Source organism: Suillus bovinus (assembly GCF_016758785.1).
Source record: "Suillus bovinus strain UH-Sbo-P2 chromosome Unknown EDB93scaffold_2, whole genome shotgun sequence".
Taxonomy (NCBI): domain Eukaryota; kingdom Fungi; phylum Basidiomycota; class Agaricomycetes; order Boletales; family Suillaceae; genus Suillus; species Suillus bovinus.
This window is the reverse complement of record NW_024542058.1, coordinates 188614-204128: the sequence shown is the minus strand read 5'-3', so window position 1 is coordinate 204128 and position 15515 is coordinate 188614. Positions and strand designations below refer to the sequence as shown.

At 47.0% G+C, this 15515-nt stretch overlaps 6 protein-coding genes across 6 annotated transcripts; 2 read left to right on the top strand and 4 right to left on the bottom strand.

Moving 5' to 3' along the window:
* The first annotated feature begins 71 nt into the window (after positions 1-71).
* On the top strand, positions 72-1425 carry EDB93DRAFT_1217904 (uncharacterized protein). The gene is made up of 2 exons (XM_041451093.1): positions 72-780; positions 830-1425. The coding sequence occupies exons 1-2, from the start codon at positions 77-79 to the stop codon at positions 1410-1412; spliced, it is 1287 nt and encodes a 428-aa protein (XP_041312993.1). The 5' UTR covers positions 72-76; the 3' UTR covers positions 1413-1425.
* A 63-nt stretch (positions 1426-1488) lies between these two features.
* EDB93DRAFT_276004 (MaoC like domain-containing protein) lies at positions 1489-3252 on the bottom strand. Its single transcript, XM_041455932.1, has 10 exons — positions 2917-3252; positions 2785-2863; positions 2726-2731; positions 2619-2669; positions 2481-2566; positions 2330-2429; positions 2210-2280; positions 1976-2159; positions 1671-1924; positions 1489-1621 (listed from the first exon to the last, which is right to left on the bottom strand). The coding sequence occupies exons 1-10, from the start codon at positions 3160-3162 to the stop codon at positions 1565-1567; spliced, it is 1134 nt and encodes a 377-aa protein (XP_041312992.1). The 5' UTR covers positions 3163-3252; the 3' UTR covers positions 1489-1564.
* On the bottom strand, positions 3148-4788 carry EDB93DRAFT_276009 (uncharacterized protein). Its single transcript, XM_041455933.1, has 10 exons — positions 4462-4788; positions 4401-4414; positions 4195-4345; positions 3836-4145; positions 3771-3789; positions 3697-3724; positions 3626-3644; positions 3541-3576; positions 3466-3490; positions 3148-3416 (listed from the first exon to the last, which is right to left on the bottom strand). The coding sequence occupies exons 1-10, from the start codon at positions 4615-4617 to the stop codon at positions 3344-3346; spliced, it is 831 nt and encodes a 276-aa protein (XP_041312991.1). The 5' UTR covers positions 4618-4788; the 3' UTR covers positions 3148-3343.
* A 716-nt stretch (positions 4789-5504) lies between these two features.
* On the top strand, positions 5505-7353 carry EDB93DRAFT_1245068 (uncharacterized protein; the record flags this gene model as incomplete). The annotated part of the gene is made up of 21 exons (XM_041452272.1): positions 5505-5544; positions 5597-5615; positions 5668-5746; positions 5800-5813; positions 5863-5961; positions 6010-6019; positions 6070-6087; positions 6139-6164; positions 6217-6242; positions 6292-6326; positions 6385-6409; positions 6466-6477; positions 6527-6542; positions 6599-6638; positions 6690-6790; positions 6840-6899; positions 6951-6978; positions 7029-7086; positions 7137-7161; positions 7209-7254; positions 7309-7353. 21 exons carry the CDS (start codon positions 5505-5507, stop codon positions 7351-7353), a joined length of 822 nt encoding a protein of 273 aa, XP_041312990.1.
* Positions 7354-8077: 724 nt separating this feature from the next.
* Positions 8078-9437, bottom strand: EDB93DRAFT_1237455 (eukaryotic translation initiation factor 2 subunit alpha; the record flags this gene model as incomplete). The annotated part of the gene is made up of 6 exons (XM_041451416.1): positions 8078-8191; positions 8257-8346; positions 8397-8559; positions 8719-9088; positions 9150-9282; positions 9345-9437. The coding sequence occupies 6 exons, from the start codon at positions 9435-9437 to the stop codon at positions 8078-8080; spliced, it is 963 nt and encodes a 320-aa protein (XP_041312989.1).
* A 1190-nt stretch (positions 9438-10627) lies between these two features.
* EDB93DRAFT_1114622 (CAS/CSE protein) lies at positions 10628-14505 on the bottom strand. Its single transcript, XM_041448250.1, has 15 exons — positions 14237-14505; positions 14010-14180; positions 13577-13957; positions 13465-13527; positions 13299-13415; positions 12826-13239; positions 12625-12771; positions 12440-12573; positions 12274-12389; positions 12069-12225; positions 11928-12019; positions 11574-11877; positions 11335-11514; positions 11134-11277; positions 10628-11072 (listed from the first exon to the last, which is right to left on the bottom strand). The coding sequence occupies exons 1-15, from the start codon at positions 14438-14440 to the stop codon at positions 10748-10750; spliced, it is 2949 nt and encodes a 982-aa protein (XP_041312988.1). The 5' UTR covers positions 14441-14505; the 3' UTR covers positions 10628-10747.
* Positions 14506-15515: the final 1010 nt, after the last annotated feature.

Below are 15515 nucleotides of genomic sequence, written 5' to 3'. Positions count from 1 at the left end.
TGGATCCAAACAACTTGCTTCAGCCAAGTTCGTTATGTAATTAGATGCCGGGGAGCCGAATTTTATAACACCAAAGATGCATAAGGGATATCAGTGCGGTCTGCGTGCACATCAGTTCCTGACTTCAGGCTTGTCCAGACAGATTATTCCTTCCTTCCGCCGTACATATACTGAAGCTAAAGCTCAGACAACAGATTCCAAGCTGATTGTTCCCGCTCTCGGTGCTTCTTTTCCTCATAGATGGTTGCGAGACGCCTGCCAATGTGCAGCCTGCGTGCATCCTTCTACATCTCAGAAGCTTCATAGGACATCAGACATTCCCGCTGATATTTGTCCCATCCCTTATGGCGTAACTTTCCAGGACAGTGGCATACACGTCGAATGGGTAGATAATCACAAATCGTTCTACGAGCATTCTTTCTTGGAACGCTACTCGTCATCTCCGCGACTGTCGTCTTTTCACAAAGATATGCAACCGATATCTTGGAATGTATCTACCATCTCCCAAGTACCCGACCTCTATATGAGCTACGAAGCCATAAACAAGCCTTCCCAGCTTCTCTCTGCCATCACACAGCTCACGCGCTATGGACTGCTCTTCGTCACAGGTGTCCCGAACACCGAGCACACAAACAAGACATGCGAGCTCCGCAAACTTGCCAATATGTTCGGCGAACTGCGCGAAACCTTCTACGGGGAGTTGTGGGATGTCAAGAACATCCGTAACAGCAAAAATATCGCCTATACTAATCTTGACCTAGGTATGCATATGGATCTCCTGTATGTATTTTCGGTACGCTGCCTCGATGACGTTCTCATGATCTGACAGATACTTTGAACATCCTCCTCGATATCAGATTCTCCACTGCCTTCGCAATCGGGTCGTAGGTGGTGCTTCGCGTTTTGTTGATGGTCTCCGCGCTGCAGAGACGTTGCGCAAGACCCATCCAGAGGACTTTGATACCCTGGCTACTACACCGGTTCCATTCCATTACATCAACGATGGACATCACCTTCATTACGAGCACTCCACTATCGAACTCGCTTCCCCAGCAATACGCACTGACTCGCCGACAATGCCAGAAATAAAGCACATTAATTATTCGCCGCCTTTCCAAGCTCCTCTGCTGTTAGATTCGACTCCTCCCGCATTTTACGACGCATTGGGATGCTACGCTGCTCTGCTTGATGACCCTTTGAACATGCTAGAGTATACCCTGCGCGAAGGCGATGCTGTCCTATTCGACAATCGGCGGGTTTTGCACGCACGCACTTCATTCACTGATGATGGCTCTGGTGCGGATGCGTATGGTGAAACGACTCGGTGGCTGAAGGGTTGTTATCTCGAAGCCGATGCCATTTTAGATCGGGGAAGGGTGTTGAGGACGAAGCTTGAGAAGGAATCTCTCTAGGAGTCGTTAGGTCGCTGCATCATCGAACACAAGAATAACACGACAGATATATAAACTAACATGTACAAGTTGAAAAGAATTTACATGAGCACGATTTGTTGTCAATATATACATATATGCATACCCCCAACACAACAAAAAGAAAGTTTCGACTACAACTTGCTCTTTTCTGCCTTTTTAATAAAGGCAACACCATTGCCCAACACAACCTGCGCCAACTGTTTAGAACAAGACGAGAAACAGAACGAAGCATCTCACTTTGCCAGATGTCAAGTTCTTCGTTATGAACGTGATTTCTGAGGTGCCGTTCGGACCAGGTCCAACTTCCCATGCCGACGTCTCGAGCTCGTCGCCAGGCTTTACGGGCGACGTAAACCTCGCGCCAAAGACCGTCAGAGCGCGAGAATTCCCGTTAGCTATCACCTGAATCAAACCTCTTGCAGCGAACCCAAAACTTGACAGCCCATGCAGAATCACACCACCAAAGCCCATCACTTTGCCAAGTTCCGGGTCTGATAGGCAGCTTAGTCCAAAAAAAACCATTACATATGCAAAGAGCTTACCAATGTGCAGAGGGTTGTAATCGCCGCTCAGTCTGTAAATAAGAGCTTGCTCTGGTGTTGTCTTGTCCCGAACCACCCAATCCGGCTTTCGGTCCTTAGGGACAGGTTTCGCCTGAGGCGGGGCTGCAATAACTTTAGAAAACTTGTCTCCGTTGGCCTTTGAACCAAGGTAAAAAGCTGAACTCTATAAACGGGATCAGCATAGCGAAAATTCAACTTGGGCGAGCGCCTCACATAAAGCTTCGCATAAGGAACACCATGAGGGTCGAGCAATATGGATTCATTGTCGATGATGATTCCAGACTCTGAAATATTGTTAGCTAGAAGATGCGCTTATAAATTTCATGAACGCACTGTTCTCGTGTACACCGACTATTCTTTGAGAGAGTTTCCAGCCTGATCCGCTGGCCACCGGAAGCTCTTTCAGGATTTCGATGCTTTGGGTTGCATGTACCTGCATGCCTTGTGAAGACGGATTGAATGAGAAAGTTCGCGAGTTACTCACCACCCTGTTGATGTTCAGCTTCGGAAGACCCGGAAGAGGCTTAGCGCCCTTTCTGGCTGCGAATAAAGTGACATCCTGGTCATCGCCTATTGATGTAAACGCCTTTAGTCCACTACCTGGAAGTCTAATCGAGCCCACCTTTAAGTGCAAGCACCACAGGATATGTCGGTAGTGGTCCCCATGACTTGTCTGCAGAAAACGTCAATGACCGAACGTAAGCATGCCTAGAACAACCGTGACATTACCAAGCTCTATGAAGTCGGGTCAACATGTATGGAGCAAACAAGGATACGCATTTACTTACCATATACTAAAGACAGCTCGTCATGTTTCGCGCCTACTCCTAGAGCATACGTGATGATGTCTTTACGAGTCCACGAAACCTAGTACATACTATGAGCAAGTAGTAGTATATTACTGTAAGACTGAAACGCACTGGTTGATCTTGGGACTTGAAACCGACGGCTTTTCCAAGGTCGTAGCTCATAATGGTAGAGGCGAAAGCGTTGTAGAATCGATGGTCTCCGAATTGAAATTTATCTGCTGTGAACTTGAAAATTCCGCCTGAAACTCTGCGGCTATGTGAATCCCGGTCACTGTGCTGGCAGCCGATGATGTCACCACGTGATTGAGAGGAACAGTTGACGCAGCTTTTCAAGTTAGTCATACACGAGGGATGCATAAACGCCACGGGAGTTGGTGCTACAGGGAGTGATACACAATTCGACTACGAGAACTACTAGTGATACAAGTGAGGTGATACTTGGAAAGAGATGTAAGGAATTTTATGAGTCGTCATCTCCCCTGTCAAATAGAGGGGACAAGACAGATTTCAGAGACCGGTGGCCTTGTCTAGACAGACCTCATTCGGCGAAATTGATAGTCGAGCATACTGTTAAGTCCATCTCACGCATGAACATGAATCGGCGATTGAGCCTTTCAGAATAAATCAATCTTTACAGCATGAAAAGTTGATTTGTCTTACCATGCCAATAGCGAATTCGCAATTACTGTTGAATAATTAGCATCACTTTCTTCATTAATTTGAGCGACGACTTACGGTTGGCGTTGATGAGATATAGACCAAACCAGGAATCTAATAGGCATGAATTCCCCCCCAAAAAACACGAAAAAATGCAACTAACTGTTGGGTAAAGTAAGGAGCTGAAGCATTGATTTAGCGATATAAGCAAGCTCGGATGTAAGCATATCTTACCAGGACGGCGATCGAAAACGTCAACAAACTTCAAAGACGTTCAAAACTGGAAAGGCCTGGCGCGAAAGACCTACCTAGCTACCAAACATGTTTCTATCGCCAGGTCATTATAATCGACATCATAATGTAATACTCTTACCAAGCATCCACGCAATTACCCGGTCAGCTAACCTAGTTGTCGCTGTAGCGCCCGAAACGTACAATGATCGCTTCTTCAGGGTTGTTGCGGCTATACCGATGGTAGTGAAAATGTCAGATGCCGAACGAGATATTGCTGCGAATGTGATGATGAAGTGTTGATCCTTTCCGAACGTCTCGAGGTTGGCCATATTAAACGCGCGGACGACGAAAATGAAAGCTGCAACTTGCGCAGTTATACCTAACATTCCTGAGACAAGTGGTAGGATGACGATATTAGAAATCTTCCAGAGCCTGATGGTGTAAAATGCCTAAAAACAAGACATGACTTGTGTTGTTGAGAATATTGTCGACACTTGCCTGCACAGTAGAGCACGTGAAGCTGCTGAGCAAGAGGATAATTTTTGTTCCAAGTGGAAGAGTATCGAGTATGGATGGGTGATCATAGGCTATCACTGTCATGGACCATAGCGTAGCAACCAAGCAGATGAAGTGGCCTAGTTGCCAAATTCTAAGACACGTATGCGAGTTACAACCTGGAGACTGGTAGAGAGGCGAGACCGTACCCAAGAGCTATAACCTGCAGCTAAATGTGAATATTGATAAAAAAAATCGGTTACAACTTACGAAGATTTTAAAGCCTCGAGGATCTGTTGGGAACAGTTTAAAATACAAGTAAATTTGGGAAACGAGGCAGCCGTAGAATACTGCACTGAGGAGCGAACCAACTTGCATCGGTCCAATAACAATACGAGGGTCGAAGGCCATGATGGGATGGATCATATGGTATGTCCGCGACTGGCCACTTTTACGGGGTAGATGTTTTTTTCTGTCATTGTTCCAGGACCCTATTCTTGGACTTGTCTTGGGGTAGAGGAAGGTGGATTCTGTCACTGTCTCGGATATTGTTCTTATATGTTTCGTCTTGAAACATCGATCATCGCGGTATGCAAAAGGGGAATGGCGAACATAGAGAGTACTCTGATCCTCAGTAGCCTTGAGTAATCAGAATTAGTATTCTGGTACGCTTGAGCGTTCTCTGAACGTTGTGATTGCATCGTCGATAACAGCGGCAGGACTGCTCTACTCATTATAAAAATATGGAGGAGGCATAACATTTTCAAAAAATTAAAACCTTATTGGCTGGGATTTATACTTTATAGCTTGGACCCCTTGTTTTATATGAAAATAGGTCGATAAATTTGATGCCGAGAGTATTCATCGTGTTTTCTATTTGAAATAGATCTAAGAGAGAAGATCGAGTCGCGAGAAAGCCTCTCTGGAGCAGCGGTCGTAGAGAACTCTGGTACCAGAGCACTATGTCTACCTCCGGGCTGAACTTGCACTGTCGCGGAACATGGGAAGTGATGCGTTCTAGTCCCTGCCGAATGCGTCAAGGACAGTTAATTCAGGTCAACAAAATTAGCGCTCGGACGGTCAAGTGCACTTTGTACCTGGTCAAAACTTTCGGATTTAGCCGGAATGAAGTTGCTCCTCGGACGGTAACTAAATTAGGCTTTATTCATGATATTACGGTCCCCTTCCATGTAATTTAACTTCTCTAGTCGTTCATGTCGTTCGTCGAAGCGCTCCGTAGACCACGGCATGTATGATCCTCAACTTGTCTTTTATGCCCTCATCATCCCCTCTCCCTCCTTACATTCCCCACCATGAACGATACTCTCTCCGTCCTCGCTTCACATTTCATCGGTCAGTATCACATTCCTTCCCTTCATCACATCCTACTCACCCCTACTATCAGGTGTCATCGTCTCTAGCATGTGAGCTTATTACACTTTATCCTCACACCCTTCATATTTATCTTCTCACTAGGTTCTATGGTTTTACTCTCGCCCAGACCTGGCGATATTTCCGAATTTTTCCAAAAGACAGATCGTCAATGAAGGCCTTGGTAAGCACCTAACATCACCATACCCAATTCCAAATCTCAAGCCTCTTTTTCAGGTAGCGTTTTTGTGGTTCGTCACTTGAAACTCCTCGTTCTGCACTCTGAATCAAGTTCCCTAGGGTGTTAGATACGGCACAGCTGGCCCTTGTCGCCGCATCACTATATCATTATACCATAGCTTGGCCAGGTGACATCACAATGTCATCACATGTATCAAAGTATGTCATTTCCCACCTGCCGTTCCACTTATATTCATTTTTGACTAGAACATTCGAGGTGAGCCCTTCTTATTTTCATCATATCAGTATCGTAACAACTCATTACAGGCATCAATGGGCATTACTGTAAGTTGTCCAACGTCCCTTTCAATCAGAAGCGTCCTCATTCTATCATAGTCAATAATAGCTTTTCTCGTGCAACTGTACGTCGTCTCTTATCTTCACTTCCTGATAAGCACCCATTCCGCTTTTTAGGACATATGCTCACCGTATATGGCGACGTGAGGTCTAACCCAACAATCTCGAGAATTTACACTCAAAACTCTCTAGTTAGCTTTGGAAACATTATAGTCACGTTTTTCATAGTAAGTCTCCAAAGTCTCTATTCCTCTCCTAGTTTACTCAATGTATCGGCTTCTCCAGGTCCTTTTGGCATTGGCTGCGCTAGGTAAAGAAATAATCGTCTACTGTGAGCGTGACATAGCTGATTCACATGACTTACAGGATCTGGCGGAGGTACGCTTAAATTCCGCTTTATGTCATCTCTTGCTCAAACCGGTCGCAGCGATGGTTGTCAAAACGTGAGTTTACTCGGTCCAATACCGGACTAATTGACATTCATTCACATATCTTCAAGTGTCCGTGATCCCCTGTGGGATAGCACTCACGTTAGCAACGTAAGCTCACCTTCAAATCTATCAACTTCCACAACCTTACGCGACCCTCAGTTGCCCGCTTCTAGTTTTTACTTGTCTTCGATGGCATGTGACTTCCTCATTGCTGCTACGCAAGTGTACTTGTTTCACAAGTCCCGAACCGGGATAGGAAGGTCCGTCCCGTCCATTGTTTTTCAGTCCTACATACTTATTTTTGTCAAGACTCGGCGGTCTCATCACTAGATTGACTGTGCTTGTTGTAAATGTAGGCTTGATAACTACGTAATCGTGTCTCCCGTACAGCACTGTTCCACAACTGACTCGTCATTTCAGTATAGATGTCACACTGTTTCTCATACTGGTACGCATCTCGACGGGAAAGCGATGGCACTCACAAACTCCTCCTTTTAGTTTCTCGTCTGCCCCCGCAATGGCGCCTTTCTTGTACCGTACATCCTCATGAGCCACTGTGAGTTCACCGCTTATATTTCACTATAAACTTATCCACCCGCATTGCAGGTTATCTAAATAGTTTTCTCAGCGTGTAAGTCCATTTTCTCACCTCAATAACCAAAGTCTCACCCCAACAAGTCTCAACTCTCGTCTTGAGCTACGGGAACTGGTCGATAACGACGATGTAGGCGATCCCAATATTTTCTGGTGCTGACTGTACCTGACGACTCCATCGCAGTACGCTTGTCCCAGCATCTACACCATCGCTTCAGAATCGGCATGATGTAAACTTCAGTCCCTCTAGCATTATTCCCGCGCTACGTTGTGTGATGCCCATTGAGGCAGGTTTTGAAGCTAGCTGTGAGTGTACTGCGAGACTGCTTTAATACAATCCTAAGCCGAACCCTTTTGTAGGACATAAACATTGCACTGTACATTATTGCAACCGAGACACATAGACCAAACGCATCCAAGTTGAACTTCCAGTAAAATCAATACCGCTGGGACATTGAGTTCAGACAAGTATATATGTATACTACAACGACTCGTTAGGTCGCTCCGTTTCATTGCGGAAAAGTCTACCGCAGAAATCAAAACAAGTTTGGACTGAGTGAGGGTTCCAGAGCGAAATCGTTGATCTCGTAAGTACTAAGATCCGCTGGTCTACTTGGCTACTCTGTCCCCTGGGCACAAGCTACTGGGGAAATAAGCGAGGTCGTATACCATCGTGCCCGATGGCAATCGATGTGAAGACCAGGATGGCTGTATACATGTATGCACTTTCACTATCAGCAAACGGTAGTTTGAGTCGAAGATCGGAAAGTCCCTACACAATAACCTGCAATTGAATTGTGCAGGAAAATCACAAGTTATCATTTGATATGCCGCTTACGCTGCATCCGCCAAGCTTGACGCGAACCATAAATAAATGATGTAGTTAGATGTGATTTGATAGCTTCGTCCAGTTTACCGTGGCTTGCCAACAAGAATCGAGAAATGTACTGCAGCTACTGGACCCCCTCCTCGTCATCCTCATCACCAGAGACTTCTGCATTCTCTTGACCTGCTTTGGCCATGAGCTGTGCGAGATCCTGCTCTTCCGTCTCAGAGACAGCTTTTGGCTGGAAGGGAAAATAGGGAAGAGAGTCAGAATATAGATGAAGTATAGTATATAATTGCACCGGACCTTCATCTTCACAACTAGGTTTCCACCTTGACCCTCGATGGTACTCAGAATCGACTCGATCGCACGTTCTAAACGATCAACAGCAGCATACTACAGATTCTCTCAGACAGCTTTGTAATCAAGGAAGAATAAAGGCAGACCTTGTCTGTTGCGTTTGTACTGAGAACGTATAGTGGAGGGGCTACAAGCTTGGCTTTGATCGGCACCGTCTCGTTGCTTTGTGCTTCACCTGCCCTCAGGGCCTTTTTGATGGCATCGATACCGGCAGGGGTGTAGCATGTCAGTTCGATATCAGGCGCGCAGCTTGATAGGCTGAGGCGTCAACCGTCCGTGCGATGGTGCCCATAAGAATGGAGATGGCTGCTGGTGAGACAGGGTTCGGAATAGGAGGAAAATACAGTCTCTTGCTCGCTAGTCTCATCAGCCACTGCAGCAAGCAAAAAAGGAATACCAAGTACGCACGTCAAAGCAAGCTTAAACGCATCGTATGTGTGTCCATATTTATGACCAAGTGGCCAGGCCACCTGCTCATACAGTTTTTCCAATCTTTCTTCTTCGTTCGAGCCATCGTGCGGCACAGCGGCGGCCTCTTCAGCAGCTATGGCAGCCGCAGCCTCCTCAGGATTGTCCTTCTTCGCCGCACGCCTAACTTTCTTCGTCTCCTTCTCCACCGCCTCGTCCTCTGGTGAAATAGCAGCGTCTGCATCCATAGATGGCAACTTTGACGCGACATGCCGCATGATCGATGCGACAGCTTTTGACTTCATGTACCGTTCCTCACACTTGATGATGTCCTCAGGGGAGACACGACGTTTTGATAGATCGATGTAGCCTGTACACGGGGATCAAACTAAGTTCATTTGAGGATAGCTAGGGCAGGAAGACCGACACACCTTTTTCCCTATCCACACGAAGTACCACTACGACTTCGTTACGGCCAACACGAATGAGCTTTTGTATCGATCGGATACGTCTACGAGAAAGCTCTGAAAGGAGAATCATTCCCTCGATGTTGTCGTATTCGAGCTTTGTTTTTTGACATGGATGGATCAGCGTGACGAATAGGGTACGAGCGAATGGGTACGGACCAGTTTGACGTATGCACCCATTTCCGCAATCTGGCGGACTTGGACCATGACGAGCTCGTCGACTTCTGGATATCTTTGTTCATAATACCGCATGGCAAGTGTGGGGCAGGCGAGGAAAACTTTCCAAGAAATCTAAATAGGTATGCGGCTGAGGATGTTCAGCCGATAAGTCAGATTATCGTGCTTTCAAAAGCGGTTTACCAAAAATGGGTTTCTATTTTGTGACTCGGTGCATAACAATTCCTCCGGGTGATGTAAACACTCTATTAGACGACGTCAGCAACTTGGAGGAGTCCGTGCTCATTCGGAGCATCATCCTACACCTGTGCCTACCTCTGACGTCCTGCGTGATATTCGTACGATCGTGCCATCTCAGAGCTGCATTGCTGAGTATCCACCAGTGCTGCTGACGAACTGTACGCCAGCATCCGTGATGCTTCCAATTTTCACGAACAGGTACGAGTATCGTCCTTTCTACCTGGCATGCAAGATGAACACGCGGTGCAGCTGCACTTAGTCCCAAACATTGTGACAGACAACCTGAATCTCACTCCTACTTCCAAGCATCTACAACTCTTGAAGTTTGACGAGTATGGGGTAAAGGAATGTGACTTCCTTTACACTAGATTCGTCAAACTCCACGGCATGCCAATGTATTATCCTACGCCTTTCTTTGACGTGCCCGACATTTGGTCATACACTCGCAACTTCTGTGAGCACTAGGAGGCCGTTACTCGTCAATGTTACTTGAAAGCCCCTCGGAACCTGTATTTCCCCGACGACTCGATCTGCCCTAGGATCTATTTCATGAAAACGTCTTCCATATCCACCTCAACTGATGCCATGTTACATTAAACTTGGGCGTTTGCTCTCCATCACTATTACCTTATTTTCAACTCTAACTCTTTCAGTCCATTTAGATTAAATTGTTCTCGACGAGCACGGGCGTTCTTCAGGCTAGCAGCCTCGGAGGTTCCACGAATATGGTGGCGCGGAGTTAACATCTTCACCATCTTTATATACATTCCGACGTTGCCAGGTCTTGAGCTCAAGGAACCCGCAGCGTTGTAGTATGTATTCGGCCCTGAAGGCGCTATGATGCTTAACGCTATTTATTGGTATTCGACATGCACGATTATTCTGAAATGCCGGCTTACCCGTCCCATGTTTTCGTGCACAACTCGGCTTCGATGTAAGATGCTTGCTGTACGAGTATTTGACTGCCTGGGCCTAGGTCAATCGCGCGCATCCATGCCTTTTTACTTGCAACTCTACGCAACTGCTCAAGTCAAATCGGTATCATTTGCCCAGCTATCTACATACGTTACAATCCACTAGCACAAGTGTAGTGTCGTCCACCCTGTCATACAAATGATACTGCGAAGACATAACAACTATATAATTCACTGGACCGCATACCCAGACGCAATAAGCGCCTGCACAAACGGTTGCACTACCGTTTGATCACCTGCAGCTAGCAACCCCCTCACGCGTGGATCCGCCTTCACCAGCGCCTGCCCTAAGAAGTCTTGCGGATCGCGCACGTATGCCACGGGGTCCACATGTGCGCCGTCTGCGGCAGCGAGTCGGGAATATGCAGCCTGATACCCCGCAGTCTGCTCCTCGAAGTCGATCTCTGTTATGCCAGTGCTTTGTTCTTCGTCTTTAGACTTGCCGAGATACTGTGGCTCGCCGAAGAGCTTGATGACGGAGACAAAGGCTGGGTGCCTGTGAAAGGGACGCAAGTTAGTGTTAAGATGGGGAAGTGAGGTGAGGTGATGCGACTCACCAGTTGTGCGTGCTCGGAGGTGTAAGCATGATCGTGCTCTGCGTAAGCATGCGGATAAGGCCGACAGCTGCAACTTTCCTGTCTTTGTGTGGCATCTTTGGCACTTGCGGGACGATGAAGTTGACGAGAATTTGCGACCAAAGCCTGCAAAATGAGATAGATGAACGATGTGACAGATTTGAAGACCAGTATGTGCCTTACTGTGCCTGTATCTCTTCGATAGCGGATATGACGTAGTCCGGCCCAAGTCCGTCAACATTGATGGCCATTGTGAAGAGAAGGAAGTGGGAAAAAAGATATACATATTTATCCGTTTTGCTTGTCTGCATCCTTGTGAGCAGCGTCATGACGACTGCTTTGAAGTACTGTTTTAGCTGCACACTAACCAGCCAGTGCCGTAAATTCTCATTTCACCATATAGCAAGAACACAAAAACTCACGGAGGTACATACTGCACGACACCCTGCAGAAGTTCAAAGCCCCAACCATCATTGATTTTGGAGGGTATCAGGCGTTGCTGGACGACGGCCAGCACAGCTGTGATCTGCCCTGTCTTGACCATCTCGGCAGCGTCGCGGGCAAGGAATGCTTTGAGGAGCTTTACGAGACCAGGGATACTGCCCTTTTGTTGCCAGCATGTAGGCGTCAGGAGGAAGGGGAGGAGGGAGCGATATTCGGATGGCACGCCAGTGGTGTGAGCTTCTAGCATCTGAGCGAGAATTTGGAAAACGTAGGGGATGTACTCTAGGTGGTCAAGTCAGAGATGAGGGATAAGCCAGATTTGAGCTCCTTACGGTCTATGTCCTGTTGAAGAATAAACGTGAAGGGACCAAAGAGCGTCTGCTCGAACGTAGGCAAAGTGGAAGGTGTACCGCTCACAACAAACCTACAAACAGGGTATTGGCCAGGATTCCTAGTATGAAGCGAAGACCTACCTCAACAGCGCCGATATACTTTCAAAGATGTACTGGTCGAAATTGGGATTGCTCGGGTTCTTTGCAATGACACCAAGGATGTTGACCAGTCGCTGGAGGACTTGTTGATAGACAGGGGCGAGAGTTTGACGTGCGGCGACGATTATGCGCATCGCGCCTGCACACGGGAGTCAGCACTAGCCAGCACAGTATGTGACTTACTTACATTTCATCAGGTGATCATTTTCGGCAACCTTTTCAGGAGGACCGGCAGCTTCTATCTTATTCAGGAGTGCATTGAGCAAGTCAGCAGCGAGATCGTGGATATCGGCTTGAGAGAATCTGTGGTCAGAGCATAAGGCAAGGCCTCTGTCACACAAATCCAAACGCACAACAATTGTGTCCCCTTTTTGATGTACAATATACGGTCAATCGTGATCGCAGCATATGTATATGTAACATAGTGGTCCGCATTCAAGTGTCGCACCAACAGAGGGAGTACCGACAGAAGTTGATCTCTTGTCAACTGGTAGCAGTATTAGCGCTGAAACGTTAGCTCGCATCAAAATGCAAATACCTGGTTCCTGAAAGTCAAAAGGAATCGAATCGCATCAACATAGAGGATTTCATGAATGCTGCCAGCCGGTGCTTGGAGATCCTGATACACATGCTCAGAAAAGAACTTCACGACATCCACCAATGCATTCGTCGACGTGACACCGTGCTTTCGTTGACGTTAGATCGTAGCACTCATCGACAAAAACTGACGCTCGCTCACCTGTGTTGTCGATGCCTCTGTCGCCACAGCAGTGAGCAAGTATATAGCACTATCCTTCGACTTCCAGTTCTGCGCAGGGTTCGAATTGTACTGCTGCAATCCTGAGGTGATCCAAGATCCCACAATTTCCGTAGCTTCGGCTTGGTAACCCGAGCTGACTAGCGCTTGCAGCACGTCTGCGGCTGCCTGACGCCGGGTTGCCACTTCTGATGCGTTACCACCAAAAGCCAAGTCAAGCCGAATGAACTCGAGCGGCTCGTCTTCAAATTGCTCCATCTCATGGTCGCGTAGTCCAATATTAGGGATAATGACGCCTTGTACGAGAGACGCAATGGTATCGCGCGAAGAGAAGAGCGATTTATAGTAACCCGACCGAATTGCGGTGGATATAAAACGCAAAGATTGAGAGACAAGCTGGTAAGCCGATGCCAATGAGGTCGTTAGAAAATAAAACAAAAAACTTGAAAGCGTACAGAGTCGTCCGCGACACCAGGGAGCTTGTTCGATCCAATGAGCTCCCATACGCTCTGGACAAAGCCCTCGACAGCAGGCGAGCGTGATAGTTGGTCTGGGAAAAGCTTGATGTAAAGCTGTTGCATATGTTAGTATTTGTTCGCCTATTTCCGACCTGCTGCAAACCTCGCCAATCTCAAATATCTTGGTCTTCAACTGAGCAGGCAGCGATGGCTGTGTTTCATCAGGCTAAATAATAGGTCAGTAGCTGACAATGGAGGGCAAAGACGTTGCTCACATCGGATCGAAGTTCTGGTGGGTCCCATGACATGAAACGCTGAAAGAGTCCCGTTTGTGGTGCAAAAAAGGAGTCATGAGCATCTTCGATACCCGGGGGTAGATCTTGACACGTAAAGTCATAGAATATATCGACGAGAATGATCTGGGCTTGTGTTACGATAGCGATATTAGGTGGGGCAGGGGAAGAAAGCAGGATGGTCGCAGTTTGATTGGAAAGATCAAGGAAGGGTTGCATGAAACGCGATAACACGAAGTTGATCTCCGTGAATAACTCGTCCGAGCGAACTTGGGCTCGCCATTGGTTGAAGATCGAGTGAGCGGTCTGTAGGACCCCGACATTGATGCTGTAGTCCGTTTTTGATAGTGATAAGATGAGTTGCTGTTATGGAAACGTCAGACAACGAGCCCGTAGTTTGACACGGGTAGCGCACGTCGATGAGATCAGTCCATTTTGCTGGAAAGTCAAGTTCTGCGATCAGAGCGACAGCCTCGGCAATTTGAGCACGAATCGCTTTATCTGTAGGATTCGAGAGCGCAATCATGGCTGGGACGAGCTGGGATCGGAGTGCTGCTTTGTCTGCTTCCGGGAGGGGTGCATCGTCCTGTTTGAACCATAGATGAGATGAATGATTGTGATCAAAGACAGATTATCATGCACCTCTTCCCATCGTAGTTTAGAAATGTTTTTGAGATATATTCCGCCTGCCAAGCGCGTTGAGTGATCGTAGGATCCGTCAAGGATCAGTGTAAGGAGGTGAGCTAGAAATCCCTGCTGTGATGCAAGTGCATGGAGTTGCTGTTCTGCTGTTTTTCTGGAAGCAGGCTGGAGTGAGGCTTGAAGAAGAGAGGCGATATTGGACATCTCTGCTTTACTCTGAACAATCTCGTTAGAGTTGGCTTTTCGCGAAGTTCAGTATATTATCGTTCACTGCTGGACGCGTGCTCTTTGTTTGGCTTTCCTTTGTTCCAAACCCTTTCAGGAAACCCCCTAAACTCCTAGCTAATGTAATTCTCAATAATCAGCGAAGGTTCTGTGGTCTAAGGGCGGCTGGATAGTATTGCCTATAGTAACTACCCAACCCTACCTACATCCGACTACGCCTGATAATCAGGAACTGGGGTCACATGTATTTGTCCAAGATCTCTTACCTGCAGGGATAATCAACCTGCATATTGGGCCCATTGTAATTTTTCCTGGCAGAAGGAAGTTGCTGCAATCGCGAAGCAGCACATATGTCAGATGGAGTTGCAAGCGGCGTGATGGTAACTACGTAGGTTGCAGTCACATCAAACATGTGACATAATAGTCACAGACACCTCGTTGTGTTTGCCAGCTTCAAGTTGATGAAAGACTCTGATATGTGGTCCTCATCATGGTCTGTGTATGTTTAATTCATCACTGTTCTCTCGAAGGGTTCCGAACTCAGCATAGCTAAGTGTGTAGTGCTCGTCCTTGTGAAAAATAGAGTTGCGTATCCAATTCATCTCTCCTGGTATTAACGTTACACTAACACATCTTGTTTAAAAATTTCTTCACTGAATGAATCCATCCTGCTGACTGCGGATGATCCGTGCTGACGCAAGTGCAACGTCGGGCATCCCTCGGGCAAACGTAGAAGGACGTTCTCCCCGAGCAAATTGTTGATTCCTGATTGGTTGTTGTACCCTTCTGACCGTGAGGAGCAGTTCAAGCCCAATTGTTTGGATCGGCGTTATCTCTATTGTAAATGGACTGCGGGGTTGTTTATGTGCTCGGGCATGGTCACAGTGGCCGAATCCCACAAGGGTAGTTCTACTTTGTAAGTCTTTCTCGTGGAATAAAGTTCCATTTCATAATATGTCGTCGGTCTCCTGCGGTGTACGTACATTCCACTATCGTCCCGTTGATTGTTTACCCTAGGAATCATCCAAATTTGATCTTCTGTTTCAGAAGATCA